Raw genomic sequence first — 20,768 nt, 5'->3', positions numbered from 1 at the left:
CAGGCTGAAGTGGGAGTCCAAGATTTACTTGCYAAACCTTTGAACTCTGCAGAGCAGCTTTTTGAGGTCTGGACACTCCAAAGGCAGCCTCCCCTTAGGCTCTGTAAGGAGGAGGGAGGAGTGGCAGCAATGTCCTGGCTGATAATTGGAGCATGAACTTCCTGATGCACTGACATGGAGCAAGGTCTTGAGAACCTCAGCCTGGAGCTCAGTTCTTACATTTAGTTCTTGGGTTTGGACTTCCTGATGAGATAGATACACAAAAAGTGTGTAGCAAGAGCTCCACTGACACTTGAAGTAGTGAGCCATATTGATTTTTTCTGGCAGAACAAGTTCTTAATCTAAAGTTAATGCACATTATAATAAAAATGCAGTTATGTTTCCTTTTCTCCCCCAGCTTCCCCCAATTTGTAAACATGGTAGTTGCATATAAAGTGTTGACTGATGCTCAGTAGCTCCTTACAGAATCACAGCAGTTCCTGGGTGACAGAAGTGTAACCATGGGAGCCCTCCCCACTCACRCCAGCTGCCATCTCTGCAGCTGCAGGCACTGAACAGGTAATTGTGAAACAAGGGCCTAAGGGGGTGCTTCAATTTTGTTACTCAGGTGCTTCTTTATCCTGTTCACATGTAAAATTTAAAGCCATGATAAGAGCTTAGACTACTCCACATTTAAAAGGACCAAGTAACTCAGCAATGCTGTCAGGCAGGCAAGGCACTTGACCCATGAGGGGAAATGCTGCTCGAAGAACAAAACTTTTCCCAGGGGAGCAAGAAAAGCTTACTTTCTGCAARGTCCTTTAAAGGTCACACGAGACTTGTAATTGTGCTCCCCAACAGCCCTGCACCTGAGGGTGACAGCAGACTGACCAGGGGCCTCTTGCCTGCAGCAGCTGGAATTYTGCTGCAAAGAATAGACCTTGGTTAAGAGCTGCTTGGGAGATGCTGGGGGTTCCACCRCGCCAGCAGCAGCTGTAAGACTGCCTCCTGCATGTTACCATTACACACTGGTGCTGTAGAAAGTTCACAGGGCTTCCTTTAACAGCGAGGAATGATGTGGTTGTTGCTTCAGTAAGCGGGGTAAAAATTATCCACGCATCACTTGGCTGCTGTGCATCTGTAGTTGCGTCCCTGCGGAGGAGCAGTTACTCAATAGAAGCCTGCCTTACTTCTGTAGCACTCAGCCTTTTGAAACACCCATTTTTATTTAATTATAGCCTAGCTTGGTTACTTACAGGGGCTCACAGAGGAGTTAATATGCTAAAAAGCTCCTGCTGTTCCCTTAGGAGTCAGGATGAACCACAAAAAGTAATCAGGCTCTCTGCAACATTGGTGCTGCCTTGAAGCTCCTGTAACAGCAAAGGGAAAGGCCCAGGACACTGCTCCTTCCCAGACCTGGAGGCAGCTGTACAGCTCATCCTWCAGCCAGGACAGTGACACTGGAGGACTTTGCCACCACAATGCCTGCTTTAAATATTCATCCCAGGGCAGAGGCCAAGATGCAAGTGCTGGCTGGTGCTTGCTCTGGGGYGGCAGTATTGTGGACACCAAGGTCAAGAGAAATAATATCTGAAACAAACCAAAATGGTTTTATAGCTGGTACCAGGGGGCCTCACCCACCCAGAGGACTTGCAGCCAAAGCAACTGCAGTCTCAATATACAGTGTTTCGTTTGCACTGTGCACTTGTGCAGCCATGGTCTGATACAATTCAGGAAGGCYGTGTGTTTCCTCATACAAGATAGTTCTTTAACCCTAAGCAAAAATTAAAAAGTAGGCATTACTAGAACTATTGAAGCCAGACATCTGTCTGCAAATGGAAAGTGAAATCCTGAAGAGGAATAAATAATTCTGCAACACGTTCTTTCCCTGGAAAAAAAAAAGTTCCTTGAAAGAGTAATTCATGGCAGAGCTCAGTTTATTTGATGACAGAAATAACCATAACTTTATACATCTAACACAAAATAAAAAGCAGAATGTACAAATCGAATTCGTTATGTACAGGAACTCACCAGGAATACTTAATGAATGGACACTTCTCATGAACTTTATTTTTAAAAAATCACACACCAACTGCATATTTGCAGTCTGACTTTTGCAGAGTGGTAGTGAATGTCTTAAGTGCTGAAGTCTAAWGAAAAACATAAGGCAACTCCACACATACAGAAACAGCAAAGCCAAGAGTGACACTCCCCACTTACCACACGCTGTTCTGAAAAGGTAAGGCACAGCATGTTAGGAAAAGGGTGCCACAACATTCAGCTTTGACATTCCTGGTTGAATCTTGTTTAGAAAAYAACCTTTTGTGATTTGGTTGGTTGGTGGTTGTTTTTAAACAGATCATTGAGTCAGTAAAAGCATTTTGACAGTGGATACAAAGGCTCTGAAATTCAGATTCACTTTCTCTTCCATAGGTTGGGCAAATAAATAAATGCACCAAAGATTAAACTAAGGTGCTGGTAATATTCTTTTTGTAAGGTAACACACTAAATATACAAATAATGTTCTAACACTATTTACAGCTGTTTTTTTTTGAACACTTCTTCACTTTAGTAATACATAATTATTTGTAGGATACAAACATGGAAGCAAATTTTCAAGTTTGCCTAGTGCTCTTTTAAATCTTTTTCCATCATAATGGCAGTATTTTAATTTTAAGCAGGATGGCTATCTCCAAATTCTTTACCATACAAAAACTCAAGTTATAGCTAGTAGTAATTTTTTTAAATATTCATTTTMGTTTTACTCCACTTGGTAATTAGAAAATAATACAATTGTAAAGGGCTGCAGGATATATAAATAACTACATTATGTCTCTGAAATAAGACCCTGACTTTTGAAATAGGCATCTACAAATTAACATGTATCCAAGACAGCAACTCAAAAATTTTTCAACAACTGCTTATCTACAGAATTGCAAAGTATAAAAAGAACAGTCCATTCTGTAGCTTAGTRGACAGATATCCACATAGTTGAGGAAGATCAAAAGTAGAAATACTAATTCAAATGAGGTGGTTACTTTGCACAGGATTTACTTAAATTTTGTTCCGTGGATCTGTTTCACAGGTAGCACAGAGTTATATGCACATCACTTTATTTATAAAGTTTACCCTGCAATATTACAGGTTTCTGGCGGCTTGGGTATCTTGCTGCTATCCAAGTTAGGAAATATATGATACCCCTATAGACTGAGAAGAATTTAAAGACTACAGCTCTGATTGTTCACATGCAAAGCATTTTCGGTTTCCTTGACAGACATGCTGCTTGCTTAAAAAAACAGGCAGCACGAAGGAATACACACCTTATACAGATGAAGATGTGCCCTGTTCGTGATATTAAACCAGGGACATGGAAACTTAGGCCGAGCATGGCTGTAATTCACATTTACTTGCAGAAACACCTAGCAAGGATTTTTCCCAACTATGTGGTGTAACACGACAATATCAATTGGCCCTAGGAGAATTTTTCTTAAAGCAGCAGTTCTTAAATCTAGAGATTCTGTTAATTTTGAGACAAATCTGATTTTTACTCCATAATAAATTTTCATCATTCTCTACCCTGATATTGTCATGTGTCCTGCTTGGGAATAAGCAGGSCTCCCTCTTCCTATACTATACAAGACACGATCAGTCAGTAACCAGCTGTACTTCCTCAGTTCCCAAAGAAGTGCACCATTAGACCCTTTTCAATTGACAATTTCTACATCAAAAGTACAGCAAAATTAGAAGCATCCATCATCGGGCTGCCTGCTTTGGGTACAYACATCAGTGCTGGCAACAGCTTCCAAACAAACATCACTGAGCTAAACGKAGCTGTGCACAGAGGCTGCAGTGTAAGCTCCTCCCTTACAATTGAAAYGAAGTCTCGCTGGGGTGGGCAGTCCTCTGGTCAACTTTAATTCACAACCATCTTGGAGAACCACTTCCTCACACTTCAGCAGATCTYTGCCCATTATCTATCAAACACTTTACAGCATTTTGCTGAACCTTGGACCAGCCACTCATACACCTGCAATTTAAGTAAGTTCTTCAGAACTGGGATTCACTAACTGCCAATGGTGCATTYGCCCAGAGGAAAAAGCTTCAGTTTTTCTGCATGTTACATAAAGCACATGCTACACAAAGCATACTACCACCTCCCTTTTCTTGGGAGTAAACAGACAGAATCCAATACAGGTAATTTGCTCACAAACTTGTTGAAATGCACATCAAAACAAACAAAAAGCTACCAAAAGCTGTGCATTTCTAGTTTTCAGTGCAGTCTTTTCATATGTTGTTTTCCTTTTGATTTTTCAAAGTTACATTATGATACTTACTCAATGACACAAAAACATTATTTTAACCTTTTAAAGTTATAGCCAGTATAGAAATCTTAGCTTTCAAAGCCTTGGCCCACACTGGAGTATTGGAACTTTTTCCCTCTAATGTTTGGTGCAGTATTCTGTCATCACAACATTCAGTACTGAGGATTAACCATTCGAAAGCAGGCATCATTGAAAGCCTCAGATAACCTGGTAAATAGTTGACTCTCACAGCTAATAGAACCTTACCCTTCTTGCTCTCTCAAATACTAAATTGACTCTGTCGTTGTTACGTGGGCCACTTCTACTTCTACAGTTTCAATGGCCTGTGTCACTTCAGCCACTTTCTGTCCTTGCTGTTGTGCCAACACGTAATTTACCACCTGCATGATGCTTTGATCAGAAAGGGTAGAGACTGATGTACATTCCTCWGTAGCTGCAACCGCTTCGATGGCTTCGAGTGTCTCTCCTGTCACCACCACAGTCTCAGCCTCACCAGCACCAAAGCTAATCTCGGTTTCCTGCTCCTGCATGTCTGACGCTAAAATGCTGATRGCATGTTCCACCTGTGTCCCCTGGTTGTGAAACTGCAGAGTATCTTTTTCCAGCATGATTTTGCAGGGTATGTAGTCCCTGTGGAACTTGGTCATGTGTTTCCGCAGGGTGCGTGCGTCGATGTAGGCCTCGTTGCACACGGGGCACACGTAGGGCCGCTCCCCGGTGTGCGTCCGCACGTGGCGCTTCAGGGAACGCGCGTCCGCCCAGGCCACGCCACACGTCAGGCACTCGAAGGGCTTCACACCTGCTCGAAAAGGGACAAAGGTAAATATCACCCAGAGTCCATGAAGATCCATCAGCCAGCATGGGGAGAGCAGCAGTATGAAAGGACAGAAGCAATACTGTGACTTCTGCCATGTGAAAGAGATCCTGTTAACCATTTCTGTCTAGCATTCAATGGTGAGATTATCTCCCAAACCAACACTTTACTTCTAAAAACTTTCCAAGATTCCTTTTAATGGYGTTTCTTCCTTATGCTTAATGGAATTCCAGTAATTTTTTTTGCTGGCAATGCCTTTCTGAAGCTGTGTTTCACTTCACACAATTTGCCAYATTTCTAGTCACCCTTTGCTTCTGTAAATCCTTCTGTACACCTACAAATTTACCCCTTCTCTTCCACACTGCACATATTCAAATACACCACGTGATGTTTGTATGATCTTATTTTCCCTCATAACATCTGAGTTCTATGGTCTGTAATGTCTAATAGGGCATGTGGGTGGTGGCAAACACCATCTAAATACTGGCTTTTCCTCTGTGACAGTTACTGTAGATTTAAGCTAGGTACCTACCACAGGACACCTTCTGTTTTCAGAAACAAACAAAACATCTCAAAATCAATAGTTAGATGGCAGTCAGATTAACTCATAAGAGCTCTTTAAAAGAAGATATGCTTCAAAAAACGGTGGGTTTTGCCCCCAGGAAAGGAGACTATACAGACTCCCAACACAGCTGAAAAACACAAATGCTCAAAAATCAATTTCATACTTTACATCTGAAGTAAAAATGCACACACTTCTTTAACAAAAGATAAAAAAAACTTTGTGTATTTTCCCCAAACATCATATAGTTTATCACTTGTSATAAATCAAGAAGTTCATCAATTTCCAACATTGGTCCTGTTTTTATTTTTTTCCAAATTTAGGTTAATCATTGCCCTGTCTGAAGACTATTTTGTTAACTGTGTGCACCTTTAAAAATGGAGAATATTTGAGTGCATCAAATTCTTCGCCAGATTTACCCTTCTTAATCACTCATTAAAAAAGTTCCTCTTCTATTTAGGTTCTGAGGACAAACTGGCACAGTCCCTGTGCGTGACTGGAGTTTTGGGAAGACCCCAACAGCAACTTCTGACAATCACTGGTAGCAAGTCACCAAACCAGGACTCRTATGAAACTAAGTGGAGAATCTGTAAAAACTCGTCCAGGTCGTGCCAGACAGGACACACACAGACTCAAAGAAACAATTACTGTTTTGTCTATTGTGTTTTTACGGGTTGGGTGATGTCATGACTAGCTGTATTCTACCTACCTTCATGATTGTTCATGTGTCTCCTATATTCCCGRAGCTGCGTGAATTTTCTTCCACAATGCTCACAAACTCGTTCCAGATTCTGTTTTGCTCTTCCTTTTTTACCATGTGTGGCTTTCTTTACRTGTCTTCTGTACAAAGCTTTCTCATAAAATTCTTTTCCACATACATTACACCTAAAATGTGTTAAGTGAGAAATCTATTAAAACCATTATTGTACGCTTATGTTTTTTAAACCAAAACGCACTTTAATTAGAGTAAGCAAAGTTTAATGGGAATACTGTCTTATATGGAAGTCTTTCCATAATTAGAAGTAACTGTTGGACTGAACTATGTTTTCTATCATCCACAGCCACAAGCTTCCACTTAACCTTCTAGAGAAATGAAATCACATACATTTTTAACTTCACTGATTATATTTATCCTCTGACTTCATATGTCTTAGTTCTGGGACTATATCCCAGGTTAGCAGCTAACCCACATTATTTAAAGTCACCCACCCATTCTCAAGTAGTCAAGACCCCATCAATCCACTGGTACTTTTAAGGTGGACTATGCAGTTCTTTGTTGACTGGCTGTGGATCTCTGTAACCTCACTTTGATTAGTACATTTCAGCTGTTAAATTAATTTCCTCTTACCTGTAAGGGTCTGTGACAGAATGTGATTTTACATGAGAATACCAGTCTTTTTTCCAGCTGTAACACTTTCCACAGAACTGACACTGAAATGGCTTCACACCTAAATGTTTATTCATATGCTGCCGAAGATCCCGAGCTTCATAGAAACTCTTGTCACACCTGTAACAGTGAATGTTTTAGCATCCTATACAAGAAAGGCACTGATTTTGAGGGCACTGGAACCCTCTTTTTAAAGTCTTCTGTTGCCATTAAAGAACACCTATTACATCATCACTATTTATTTAAAGCACAATCCTATTCTAAAGAAAAATTAAAAAGAGCGGCAGCTTATTTGAAAGCCTGGAATAAAACTTGAGGACCACTGAAACACTTTTGTCTGTTATGAGTAACTACATTATTTGTCATATTTTAGAGAACAATGAAAGGCAAACCATCTGGGGGAGATCAGAAATTTTTATTGTACCATATGAACATATGAAGACAGTAACAGCTGCCTCTTCCCTTAACCAAAAAGGACTGACACAAAGATAACTGAAATCTGTTGTTTTTAATGCTCAAATGTAGGGGTTTTTTTTAGAAAGGAAAAAAAAATCATAATCCTGCAAGAAAGCATCTGAAAGTAGTGACACTCATTCTTTAGCTAGCTGCTTGTACACATCTAAACCCAGGAAAACTTATGGTTTTCATTCACTTATACTTTGCCATGTATGACTGACTATACAGCTCCTCYTGGTATGAAAACTATAGAGTTTGGTCTAGTCAAAAATATGATTTTTCCCTTTGAAAGAAATTCTGCTGCTCATCTCTCTCTCTCTTCCTCATGTAACAACATACTGCTGTATGACTCAAGAAAGGACAGAGGCAGAGCAATGCCAGCAAGCAAAGGTGGAGGATTCAACTTCTACAGATGATCAGCCACTGGAATGAAGGGATTTCATAATTCACAACATCCAGTAGAGTCTGAAAATAAAAAAAGCTTCCATACAAGAACAAAAGATTCAATATTATATTGCCTGAAAAATGGGCATTCTGGAGAGGAAAAAAAAATTTCTTTGTTTTTAAGGGAGAAAAGAAAAAAAAAAAAAAGGTAACAATCCTTGAGCCACCCAATCTTCTCCTCCTAGGCTGGAAAATCTGACCACTCCAGCTCAAATGGGGCTCTCAGGGATCCTCAATTTTGCACATCCACATCAAAAAGTATCACAAAGACCCCTCAGGGGCTTGAATGGGGCTGGCACTTGGTGCTCTCTCCTCAAGGATTGTATATTWGGAAAAGCCATCAGAGAAGTAAAAAACTCAAGCAACCACCACCCTCTAACACTGTCATGCATTACTGCAATTTAATCAAACATATACTTCACTGGGAAACTTCCATGAACACTATAGGAAAATAATTCATGTTCAGCTTTGCTCAAATGGGCCAGAAGTTCAAASTGAAGCCTGACAGGGAGGTTTCCATTCCAAGCCACCAAAATGAAAAAACTGAAGTCTGGTTATTGCCTAGTGAAGCTCTCTAAACTATTMGTGACAACATGATTTTTATCCTTAGAAGAGATTTTCGCTATAGAAGCAKCAAGTACTGTGTCTGTTTTTGAAGGAGCTAGGGAATGAAAATATCTTCTCTGTCAAGGTGATCTCTTGCATACATGGCTCTACTTCCTCAAATAAAAAAAAAWWTATTTTCCAGATATATTTCACCTTCAAATCCAAAACTGCCTTCCCTAGTACATTTCATGAAAGTGTCTGTGCACCCTATTAGCTCTGTTCTTTGTATTTCTAAAATTAATAATTTTAGAATTAAAAATCACTAAATAAAAACATTGCTGAAAGAATTAAATTTTCATAATATAGAAAGYATTATTTTTGCTGGCACACAGCAGCATTTGAACAATTCTTAAAGATTACTGCTTTCTTTAGAACCTTGAGCTGTTAAAGGCAGTCACATAAATTGTACAACTCCTCTTAACACCTGACAGAGCTTCCAAGTGACCTCATTTTGAGCTCCAAAATTAAACATTATTTGTCCTTCTGCAGGTCTCTTGAAAGGTTCTTTACAGACTGCTTCATGCTTTGCTAATGCCCTAAGAACACACTTTCCAGTTATAGCTTCTGCTTAACTGAAGTCCACAATGCTATTATTTAAATAATAATAAATGCTATTAGTAATAAAAATAAATACTATTAGTAATAAAATATTGGAATATTCAAGTGGTCATATATATTTTATAATCAAGACAATTGCAGCAGTCAGTCTCAAGTTTGCAATGCTCCTGCACAGCTGTTTGCTAAACCCAGAGTGTACTGAACTGCACACATGTTCAGGATATTGCAGACTGTACAGGACATCTTCAAATCAAACTGAAATCAGGTATTGCACTAAAACAGGGCAAAACTGGGCTGAAGGTCCTTGGCCTCTGAAAACCTTATCTTATCTGTCCTACAAAAAAGCTGCAAACCCACAKAGTCACTGAGTGCAAGCACGTGTTAGAGAACAGCTGTATGAAATTAGAGCTAAGTAACAGTTTAAAACCAAACTTTTGCTCTCCAGCACATGTATTTACAAAAAATGCATTTTATTCTCATGTTTAACAAGTCTTATCCCAGGCCAGTGGAAAAGTTTTACACTACAACARGAAGCTGCTTTAAATATTGAAAATTACTAGGATCACTAATCCTAAGAGCAGAAGCCCATCAAAACCACCCATCACCTGACTTACTGAGTGCACTGATATCCACGAACTTCAGGCTTTGGCTGATGYTTCTTGATGTGTTTACTGAGTCCTGATGCCCTGTGGAAAGATTTTCCGCAGATGGAGCAAAGATACTTGGATTCTCCTGACAAAAACAAAACAAAGTATGTTACCAAGCCAGGCCTCTATTTCTCTGGAGCACTTTGTGAGGTAAGTTTTTAATTAATATATAATTGATCTTAAGTAATCAAAGCAGTATGACAGAGGAAAGTTGCTTTAATTAGAATGGTGGAATTTTTAAGTGTATTTTGTATGTGCTCAGGTAAAAATACACAAAGGGGGAAGTAGCAACTCTAAGCTACTTTATTTCATGCTTTTAAACACAGGTACTGCAGCTACAAATTAATAATGAAAAGTGAGCAGCCTAAAACACTGCCCTCTTGTGTAGAAAAAACCCCACAACTGCCTGTGCTATTGTAATATGCAACTTCTTCAGCAACACAGCATTGCTTATGGATCATTGCTTATATCTTGCACTTGTAGAAAAACACCTTAAAATAAGTTTCTGCTCCAATTCATCGATGTAGAAATGATGACTACAAATATAAATTCCTTAAATTCAGGAAGAAATTGTCCTAACTGAARTATCTATCTCTCTTGATTCTGCCCACCCAGATAACATGAAACACARACAACTTTTATCCATTACAATTTTTAAACTCTGCTTGTAATAAATTATTATATTGTTATCTTTCACATATTAAGGTCTTTCAAGACACTGGGCCTTATAAAAGGCAGCATTCCTACAAGAAATCTTGTAGAATGTATATGGAGATTCTGAGAGATTTAACATACCATGTTTTCCTCTAAATGGACAGGCTGGAAGTGTAAGTGCTCTAGAAGATCCCAGCCCATTACCTATTTTTTGTTTAATTGACATGATACAGGCGTTAAATACGTACATAAAGCCACAAGAACAGACCAACCACAATTCCCTGCTCTGAACATTTGCATAATAACATTAAACTAAGGTAAAACAGCCCTAGAGAATGACTACYTCTGTCTCAGCTGCCTGACCAGAAGAAGAAACTACCACTTATTTTTTAATTGCTTCTCTGACACTAAAGAACAATGTTAAAGTTCAGCAGCATACAACAGCCAGGCAAAAGAAAAGSATTCCCTTTCTCTTCACTTACCTGTATGGATGCTCATGTGCTCCTGAAGGCTTCTTTTTGTGACAAAAGACTTTTCACACAAGTCACACTTGAACTGTTTCTGTACTTCATGGAGAGCTAAGTGCATYTTTAATCCATGCTTATACGTAAAGGTCTTTCCACAAACCTAAAAAAATCCATATGTGGTGGAATAGGACAAATAAAACTCATTATGTTATAGGTGTTTAATTTCAAACAGAACAAAACCTGYATTTCTTGGGAACTAGGATGGCTAAACCTGTGATTTTGCACCAGTGACAGAACTGGTCTATTAAAAAAATAGTATTGGAGGGAAGACATTCTTCTAGACACAAGAACATAAACTTGCACAACTCAAATTCATTCTAGTTTTTCACTCTTGGAGTGCAAGTGATTTCATCATGAAAGTTGCAGTTTTCCCTATTCTGAAGTGACCAAGATTAACATAAATTTTAGGGCAGAGCATCAGAACATCAATACCAAAACATAATAGAGAATAATTAGAGCAGCAACAGAGAACATTACTAATCTGATTAGAGAGCAAAAGGACTTTACCTTGCATGCATGGGGTTTGACACCTGTATGTTTAAGCATATGTATTCTGAGAGAATAAAGCTTAGGCAGAGTTCTCCCACATATGTCACACACGAATTCYCTTTTGGTTCTCCCTTTCACTGAGGACACTCCTGTCCCCTCAGCACCAGGAGCTACAGAGGTGGGTTCTGTCTTCCGCATGTGCCGCACAAGATGGGCTCGCAGGGAGGCACCGTACTGRAATTCTTTCTTACACAACTGGGAAGGAAAATATTACAACTTTACTTTGCATGTAACACTCAGAATTATTTTTTTTAGGAAAAAAAAAGCATATAAATACAGTAATACGATTGGTTAAATCTATAACCTGGCTTCAACAGCCATTTTGCCTCAGATTAATTAATAGTTGTAAGGTTTTATTTTATGGCTAGTGACAGAATCAAAGATCACTTCCCAGTGAGACAACTTCCAATCTCATCTAAACACAAATTTACTRGTAGGGCTAAAAGCAAATCCCATGCAATCACTGCCCTGAGCACCAAGTCACACTGTAATGTCAGGCCAAATGGYKGCACCTCATTCTACCTCACCCCATYCAGATRAAGACTGWATCCAMMTCTGAAATCMGTAAKGAAAATAAATATATGTRCMAAAAAWGSMARRAAAAAWWAWTWMYWAWKMWAWTWATSAATTAATTTTCATAAAGAGGAAGGTTTACAGCCAAAAAAACCCCAACCAACCACTCAACTTACAGGGCATTTATATTCTTTAGATCGTTCATGTTTCAGTGTGTGCATTATAAGTGCATAGCGCCGCTGGAACACCATTCCACACTCACTGCATTTGTGTTGAGCTTCCACTTCATTATTTTCCGTGGTCTCTCTTTTGGGCTGTTTCATTTTYTTCCCTCTTTGTACCAGCTTCATGGCAACCTAAATTGGAAAAACAGAACCCTGTAATSAATTTTACTGCACTGTATTTCATACCTCATCTGAAAGTTTGCATTAAAAGCTGATGTTTGTATGTTACTGTAATACTTCTTCTGCTCACCTGACTTAGCTGCTGGAAAGTTACCTTGTTTCAGTTCATTACAAAACTACAGATAACACTGTGAGTGAAAAATCAGTCTTGTTTTAAAACCATAAACTGATTATGATGAAGGTCACACAGTGACTTACAAGTTCAGGGACAACAAATTCTTCAGCCCGAATAACTGCCTAAGTCAGAACTAAGGAATAGTTACAGAAGAATCACACAATTTCCATCAAGTTAAGAGCATTCCAGCTTTCCTAGAGATTATGTCAGGCACTAATGGTTTTTTGTCAGGCAGTATGGGCAGTGCTACCTGGACCTGGCACCTTCCTTTGTAGAAACTTTATGCCAAATTCTTTGAAAGTGAAATTTTAAACAATCAGGTTGAAATGTCCTGTACCAGGTGTCTCCACTTCGGATTTCTGAGAATAAGGTAAGGGAAACAAGTACAAGCATTCCCATTTCTTCATCCTGTTCTCCCAACAGTGAGGTATCTAGCAGTTTTTGAAAACATGCCAATCCTTCCATGACTCTGAAAACCGAGCTGAAACTCAACACTGAGMAAACTTTCTGTTTCTAACATCAGTGCTCTTTGAACCTTTCTCTTAACTGACGCCAATCTGAAGGTAGCGGGACTTCGTTATGGTGTCTCGTGACTGACTACATCTTAAGATCCACATAGGATGTCAAATTTTTCACTCCCAGTGCTGTTTTCAAGTCTGAACAAAAGTAGGATCTTACTTCCCTAATAGATTAATATATGGGTTTATGACTGACATACACATGAGCTAGCTAAGAATTAAATTAACAGATCATTAAAAATTTTGGGGAGACACCTCAACTTCTGTCCACCCATAAGAAGCTGTGATAAGATACTCAAGCTAGGCTGTGGTCACTGAGCAGTCTAAAGACCTTCAATATGTGAGGAATACTGATGCCAAGTCAACGTTTTTGGGGTTTTCTTTACTCAACTGTTACAACTTACAAGTTACTTTGATCACCTAATGACAGATGAAATACCTGCTGTACTGCAGATTTAGGGTTTGTCTTTCTATTCTGCAGTTTTTTTTCAATTCCTTTATGCAGTCTGATGTATCCCCCTTCACTGACAGAACGCTGGCGAAGCTTGCTTTTGTAAGTATCATCCTGGCTGGAGGTGAGGCTTTCTGGCTGTGAAACCGAGTTGCTCTGGTCATTACTTTCATTAATTGTCTGTTTGAGTGTCTCTGAGGAGTCTTCTGAAGCAGTGTCCATACGTGCAGTCTCATTTTCATTTTGAACTGTCTCAGTTTCCCTTTGTGTGTCCACGGCTTCCACAGCCAATGGCTCAGTGCTGYGTCTGTTGCACAGGCTGTGTGAAATGCTCCCCACCAGCTCAATCTTGATGTAATTTTCAGTTGTTTCACACTGTTCCACAGGCTTGGAAGGATCACCTGAAGTGGCTTCCAGAGACTCTGGGTGCTGGTCAGGCTGGGCTGCTGCTGCCTCTTCTGTCCCAGCAGAGGAAGGAGCTCCATTCACAGCTACAGGTATTTCACAGACTGTGAGCTTAGGTTGGCCAACACCATCCACAGGCTGCATCTCAACTTCAGCCTGCTCTGCTAAGTTTTGTGTTGACTCTACTGTCTGAATATCTCCCTTTTGGTACACTGTAATTTGTTTCTCTTCCATCTGTTTGTGCACATTCTCACAGATTTCAAGGACCTCTGACATGAAGAGATGCCGGGCGAGCATGGCCACTTCTGCCATACTACAGAAGTCAAATGTTAATTCTGAAGTGTAAGCAAATTCCARTAAAGGCAGGAAACTGGACTTGCAGAAACCTACCAGGAATAAAACAAGRTATTAGAGCAAACACTGACAACCTAGAATTACACCAAAATATCMCATGATGAATACAACAGTTCACTTTTGATACATTTAAGTCTGAAATTTAGAGCAAAACACACTTGGAAATAACACTGAAGCCCCATTGCTGAGACTCAAGTAATTGTCATTTACACTAAAGCTTCCTCCTCATGTAGTTTCTATGTGTAAGCAAGCTCAGACCACTTTTCCAAGAAATAAGGAGAACTTAGATAGTTTCACAATAAAATTYTGTGAGGAATGTTTCAAGATGCTGGGAGAGCCACATAATTAATCTTTGGAACAGATTAATATAACTGAAGTCTGGCTATATTCAGGAAGTACTCAGGTCTTAAGCAACAAGTGATGTGGCAARAAAATAAGACAGTAAAGTAGCTTTTGAAAACAATAAAGATAGGGATATACAGATCGCAATGCCTAAACATAAGAATTTGGTATAATTTTCCACAGTTGCATAAATCATAAATCAAGTATTTAATCTGGAAAACCTTCTGGACCAACCTAATAGAAATTTATTCTTCATGCATGTCTACTGTTCATGCACAGAAAGACAGTTAATAAATGAGAAAGCATTGCAGAAGGCATATGTTCTGTACAGTATTCTTCATCACTACAAAGCTATTTTAAGAACATTTCTTTTAGAATTGTCTCCTATCTTTAATGCATCAGGTCTGAGAAACAAGCAAACGTGTAATTCTGCTTCACAGAACTAAGAAACAATTTACCATTTGTTAAACTAAACATCTCTCCAAGCAGTTGGTCAACATCCCTACTTGATGTATTTAGACATTCRATTTTATTCTCTTTTCAATGTTTTTGACTAATACAAGGAGGAAACACACCTAAGCAAGGTAAAAATCCATCAATAGTTTCTCAGAAATTTTAAAATTAAATACCACAGTCCATGGAAAATCAGATTAGGCAAAATCAGAGTGATCACTTTTGCATTAAGATCCACACAAAATACTTCTATGTTAAAAGAGAGAAAAAAGCAAGATAAAAAAAATTTGGTTGTCTTCAACAATCAAAAAAAGATTGAATTAAATRCTGTACACCTTACTTAGGACATTATGATTTCTAAATTTAAAACCCATAGCAATTCACCTGACAGATCCACTACAGCTTCATGACTAGAGACAGCTCCCTTTTCAATGAAGAGCTCTCGGAAGTACTCGCTGTTGGCTGCCAAGACAGATTTGTGAGCTTTGTATTCCTCTCCTTCAATCAGCAAAGTCACATCACAGAACTGATTGGAAAGCCTCTGCTGATTCAGTTGGTTTAAGACTGACAGACAATGTTTGGAAGATGACTGCTTCACAAGGCCCTTACTGTCAACCTGTCATAAACAACATTATAAGAACTTCATTACTTTTAGATTGTGCCTTTTTAAGCATTCATATTGAAACACAAAAAATTATTATTTTCTGCACCCATACAATCAGTTCAAGCCTGTAGAATATAGAGCTTAACTTTACTATCCAYTTCTTGAAGTTTCACCCTCCCTCCAAACACAGTTAAAACTGACAACTGGAAAAATGGGAAGACCCATTCAAACAGTTCTTTGACTGTATTTTTCTATGCTACAGTCTAAAACAGTTTCTAGATTCAGGTGTCTTTACATGCATGTGAGACTACAGTTATGAACATCAATTTTATATATCAATATAGTATCATTTATTAAGGAACAGATATAGAGCCCATAACAATCTTGTATGTGATGTTTTACTACTGGCAATTTTGCCATTCATTTTATCTTAGATTCTGTATGCATAATATGTAGGGTGATTTTATTTCCCAGCAATGATGTACTATAATTAATTTCATTACATCTATACCAGTAACCCATTTCCACATATTCAATATCTTTGGCAAAATTTATATTGTCCTATCATTACAAGATTATCACAACAATGGAAAATAAGTATATGACTAAGAATGCAAATCCATTCAGAGGTAAACAATGGCACTTACAAATACAAGYTCGTGCTTTGCTATTGGCTTCTTCTTCACAGACTTTGGGGATGCAGCTGGGATTGATGCTGTGTTACTCAATTCATCATCTGTTTCATTACTGTCTTCRTGAGATTTTGCATCCAGTCCTAGTTCCTCCAGCATATCAGAAGGATCTGAGAGAGATCTAGAGCGATCTAGCTTTTCCTGGCATTTGCTGCATTCTTTAATGTAATCTTTAACCTGCTTAAGAATACCTAAGAAAAATGAATGGAGCTTGATTAGGCTTCTAATCTTCTATCTTAAGTCAACTTACCTTATATACATAACCAAGTCTGTAGGTGATTAGCAAAGCATTGATGATTAATAATCAAAAATATTACATACTAACCAAGAAAAATGAAGTCAGTCACCTACACTTTCCCTCTCTGACTCATCATTACCAGTTCTGAATCTTTCACACCATTGCATGATACTGTATGTAACTAGTGTCAGTTTGAGACAGAACATTTAGAATGTCACTACATCAAGCAAACCCTCCTAAGAAAGACTTAAAAAGCTGCAAAAAATATTGGTTTTTAGACATTTAACCTAATAATCCCAAAAAAATGAAAACTGTAACATAATCCCATATTTAGCCCAAACAAATGGCTTGTTCTTACTGAAGAGGATGAAAATTGGAAGGCTCACTTAAGGGCTTTTGCAAAATTGAGATCAACTGTGTTATATGCAATGACACTGATATATATTATTAACACKGATTTAAATCACTTGCTTATGACTCTGGAATTTAAATAAATCAATTTCCCACCAGTACTTTAACTAGTGGAACCAAATACAWATAYAGGACGGAAGGAACTGSCCCAAATTTMTCAGGGGAGGTTTGGTTTGGRTATCAGGGAATGGTTCTTCCCCCAGAAGTTGGCTGGGCACTGGAACAGGCTCCCCAGGAAAGCAGTCACAGCACCAAACCTGACAGAGCTCAAGAAGCCTTTGGACAGCGCTCTCAGGCACCGGGGGYGACTCCTGGGGATGATCCTGTGCAGGGCCAGGAGTTGGACTTGATGATCTTTGTGGGTCCCTTCTAATTCAGCACATTMTGTGATTCYCTGATTCTATAAATAATTTTAGATACTCAACAAATCCTAAGCCCAGGGTCCTCTTCTAGATACCAAAGCATTTTCCTTGCATGGCTTTCAATCCAAGTTCATTTTCTTCACTAGGACAATGTAACAGCACACACAGCACCTGGACCTCTATAGTTCAAAATCCAGCACAGCTCAAAAGCTTTGCTGACACCGTCTTAGACTTGCTTGCTCACACCTTGTCATTACCTATGTATCTCTAAGGATCAGGAGGACACAGACTTAAGGCAACTTAAAGACATTCCAACCCAAGACATTCATGCGGATTTCAAACTTGTAATTTCTTTAAATTTCATCTGCCATCAGAGCTAGGCAGGACAGAAGGTCTCTGGCCTTGAGATCACATTTCTAACCTCGTCCTGGGCCATACTCCAGGCCACTGCCTCCCAGTAACAGAACAGACACACACCAGGCTGATGCCCATCTCAGGATGACACCTGGGCCAAAGCTGCTGTCCACTAGTAGCCAAAGAATACTGCAATGGCAGGGAAAACACTGTTTTAAAGGAGTCACAGGCAAGAAACATCATAGCTGGACTGAAAGCATGGAATTAATTTTAGTATTCTCAGTGCAAGAAAAATAACAGAATATAGAGTATGTAAATAAAGGTGACCAGTAAGATCAAAAGAATACAGAATACCCTCTCCTGGCAAACAGAAGCTACAGTGAGGCCCAGGGAAGAAGTTTCCAGCATTGGATGAGAGTAGATGCCAGAACAGTCCAATGTTGGGCAGACAATCAGAATGCAGATACAGGCAAGGAAACCACCATCCCGAATGGATATATCAGCTCTGAGATACCAAATCCTTTTTTCACATGGAAGGATCTCCAAGTCAATGAGATCTGGACTGGAGGGATGGGCTGCACCTAGAGCAAAACCCCTCCAGCTGAAGATAGGGAAAACTAAAGCTGAAATGACAGACTCGCTGATGGATGGAAGAAAGTAAAACAAAGGAAGCAATACATACACACACTGGGCCCATGCCAAGTGAAAAGTAGAGTATTTAATGGATACCTAGGACTGAAAGTAGAACACCAAATCCAAAGGGAACAAGATTAAATCACTGCCTCAGCCAAAAGCAGTTCCCACATGGGAATTACTGCTGTTCATGCRTGATCATTTGTAACAACTGTGCTATCACCCAGGACCCAGCTGAGAATGAGTCCGGTCTTTTCAGCTTCTCATTGCAAGAAAGAGACAAATATAACAATGAATGCCAGGGCTGCCAACCACCACCAGCAGCTGCAGTACTTACCATGCATGGATGAGGTCTAAAGCTAACCCGGGTCACGTGGAATGGATTATCACCCTATACAAGGGCACAGGTCAACATGGCACTGCCTTAAGCAGGCTGAGTGCAAGATTGGAGGGGATGGCCGTGCTCCGTGTTTCCATATATTCAAGGTACCACTACTGGATAAGAAGCCCGGCACAATTTGCTGACCAAGGTATACTGTACAGAGTGAGCCCTGCCTCTCGGCCTGTGACACAATGTCACTGCCCATGTGCCTCGAGGTGGCGTTTACAGGCACTGGTGGTCACTCAGCAAGTGACAGTCCCCTCCTGGTCCCACCGGGAATGGCACACGGACATTCCTTCAGTGCAAGAGAGGCAGGGAGCTCCTGCGGCAGGTCCAGCGGAGAGCAACAAGGATAATTAAGAGACTGAATCATCTCTTTTACGAGAAAAAGCTGAGCCTCATCAGTCTTGAGACAAATGAGCTGAGAAGGGACCGCACTAGTATGTGTATATATATATATATATATATATATATATATATATCCAAGCAGAGAGTGTCAGGAGGATGGCGCCAGGCTCTTCCTGGTGGTGCCAAGCAATGGGACAAGGGCCAGAAACTGATGCACAGAAAGTTCCCTGTGAATGTGACTGAGAATTGTAAAGGTAACAGTGCACTGGAACAAGTTGCTCAGACAGGTTGTGGAGTTTCCCTCACTGGAGATATTCAATACCCGTCAGGATGCAATCCTGTACCATGTGCTCTGGGATAGCCCTGCTTGAGCGGGGTGACCGAACCAGATAACCCATGCAATCCCTTCCAACCTCGCCCGGTCTGTGACTCTGTGTCTCGGTGACCCAGCGCCGCAGGACTGCATTCCCCAGTGTCCCCGCTGCTCACCTCTCCACCAGTATTTCTGCGAGAGCCCCTGCCAGGTCTGCAGGCGGGTGCGGTGCGCGCCGTCGGGCGCCAGGTGCGCGGCGCGGATGAGGCGGGCGCGGCGCTCGGCCTGCAGCACCACCTCCAGCTCGGCGAAGCGCTGCTGGTCGCGCTGCCGCCGCTGGTAGTACAGCGTGCCCCCGCGCACCACGTAGCAGGCGGCGGCCTTGCGGATCTTCCGCTTGGCGTTGCCCTCAGTGCCCGGCGCGTACGGCTCCCGCTCGTTCGTCAGGTACCGCAGGATGGCCAGGTAGCTCTCCTCGCTGGACATGGCGCGGCGAGGCACGGGAGCCGCCCCCGCTCCCCCRGAGCCGTGCGGGGGCTGCGGAGGAGCCTCCCGAGATAAGGGAAGGGGGGTCGGGATCGGCCCCGGCCCGGCGGGAGCCGCGCCCGGGGGGGAACTGGAGTGTCGCGGCCCGCGGCGGCAGGAGGGAGGAAGAAGCGCGGGCAGCAGCGGCGGCGGAAAGACAAAATGGCTGCTGCACAAGCGGAAGTGTCGTTGGTGCCGCGCGCGCGCAGGAGGGGCCGGGAAGGGGCGGCTGCACCAGGGGGAACGGGTCCGCCATCTTGGAACCGGGCAGAGCAGAGCCCGGGCGGAAGGACGGAGCGGCCATGTTGGAGCCGGGCAGAGCCTGCGGCGGGGTTTGCGGGCATGGCGGCGGGAGCCGGTGACGGTGCCGAGCAAATCCCTGTGCAGCCCTTGCTCCGAAACGAGCGGCTTCTGCTCCACAACTGCCTCGGGGACAAGCGCTGTGAGCAGATTAGCAGTGTCATTCGTGCCGACCGGGAGCAGCACCAGCGCGGGTGGGGCGGTGCCGCAGCCGCGCCTTGGAGCGCTCAGTGCGCGCTGGTTTATTTGTAAGAGGCAAGAAGGAAAATCCTTTAGATGTCCGAGTTCTGCGCTGGGTTTTACACGTGCAGCAGAGCCATGAGAGGCAGGAGCCGCGGAGTGTCGCGCCCAGGCAAARGCAGCAGCAGTGACCCTGTGCTGGTGCTCGGTACCGGCATTGCACCTGCAGCAATGATCCACACAGAGATCCCGACCGGCTGCAGCGACAATGGCCACTGGCGCTGTTCATATAGAAAAGGGGTTCTGTATTTAGGGGTTTTTTTGGTACTTATTTTCTCTAACAATGGCGGTGGTCAAATAGCGGAA

General features: G+C 41.3%; 1 protein-coding gene across 1 annotated transcript; it reads right to left on the bottom strand.

Annotated features, from left to right (window-relative positions):
* Window positions 1-1,898: 1,898 nt before the first annotated feature.
* On the bottom strand, window positions 1,899-20,095 carry ZBTB11 (zinc finger and BTB domain containing 11). Its single transcript, XM_057364141.1, has 11 exons — window positions 19,574-20,095; window positions 16,312-16,547; window positions 15,445-15,676; window positions 13,495-14,297; window positions 12,195-12,374; window positions 11,464-11,700; window positions 10,912-11,056; window positions 9,743-9,860; window positions 7,026-7,184; window positions 6,387-6,562; window positions 1,899-5,100 (listed from the first exon to the last, which is right to left on the bottom strand). Exons 1-11 carry the CDS (start codon window positions 19,881-19,883, stop codon window positions 4,568-4,570), a joined length of 3,129 nt encoding a protein of 1,042 aa, XP_057220124.1. The 5' UTR covers window positions 19,884-20,095; the 3' UTR covers window positions 1,899-4,567.
* Window positions 20,096-20,768: the final 673 nt, after the last annotated feature.

The sequence above is a fragment of the Malurus melanocephalus genome, unplaced genomic scaffold, assembly GCF_030028575.1.
Source record: "Malurus melanocephalus ecotype Western Australia unplaced genomic scaffold, MMel_1.1 scaffold_36, whole genome shotgun sequence".
In the NCBI taxonomy this organism is placed as follows: Eukaryota; Metazoa; Chordata; class Aves; order Passeriformes; family Maluridae; genus Malurus; species Malurus melanocephalus.
The sequence above is the reverse complement of the archived record's forward strand: the minus strand, read 5'-3'. Positions and strand labels throughout refer to the sequence as shown.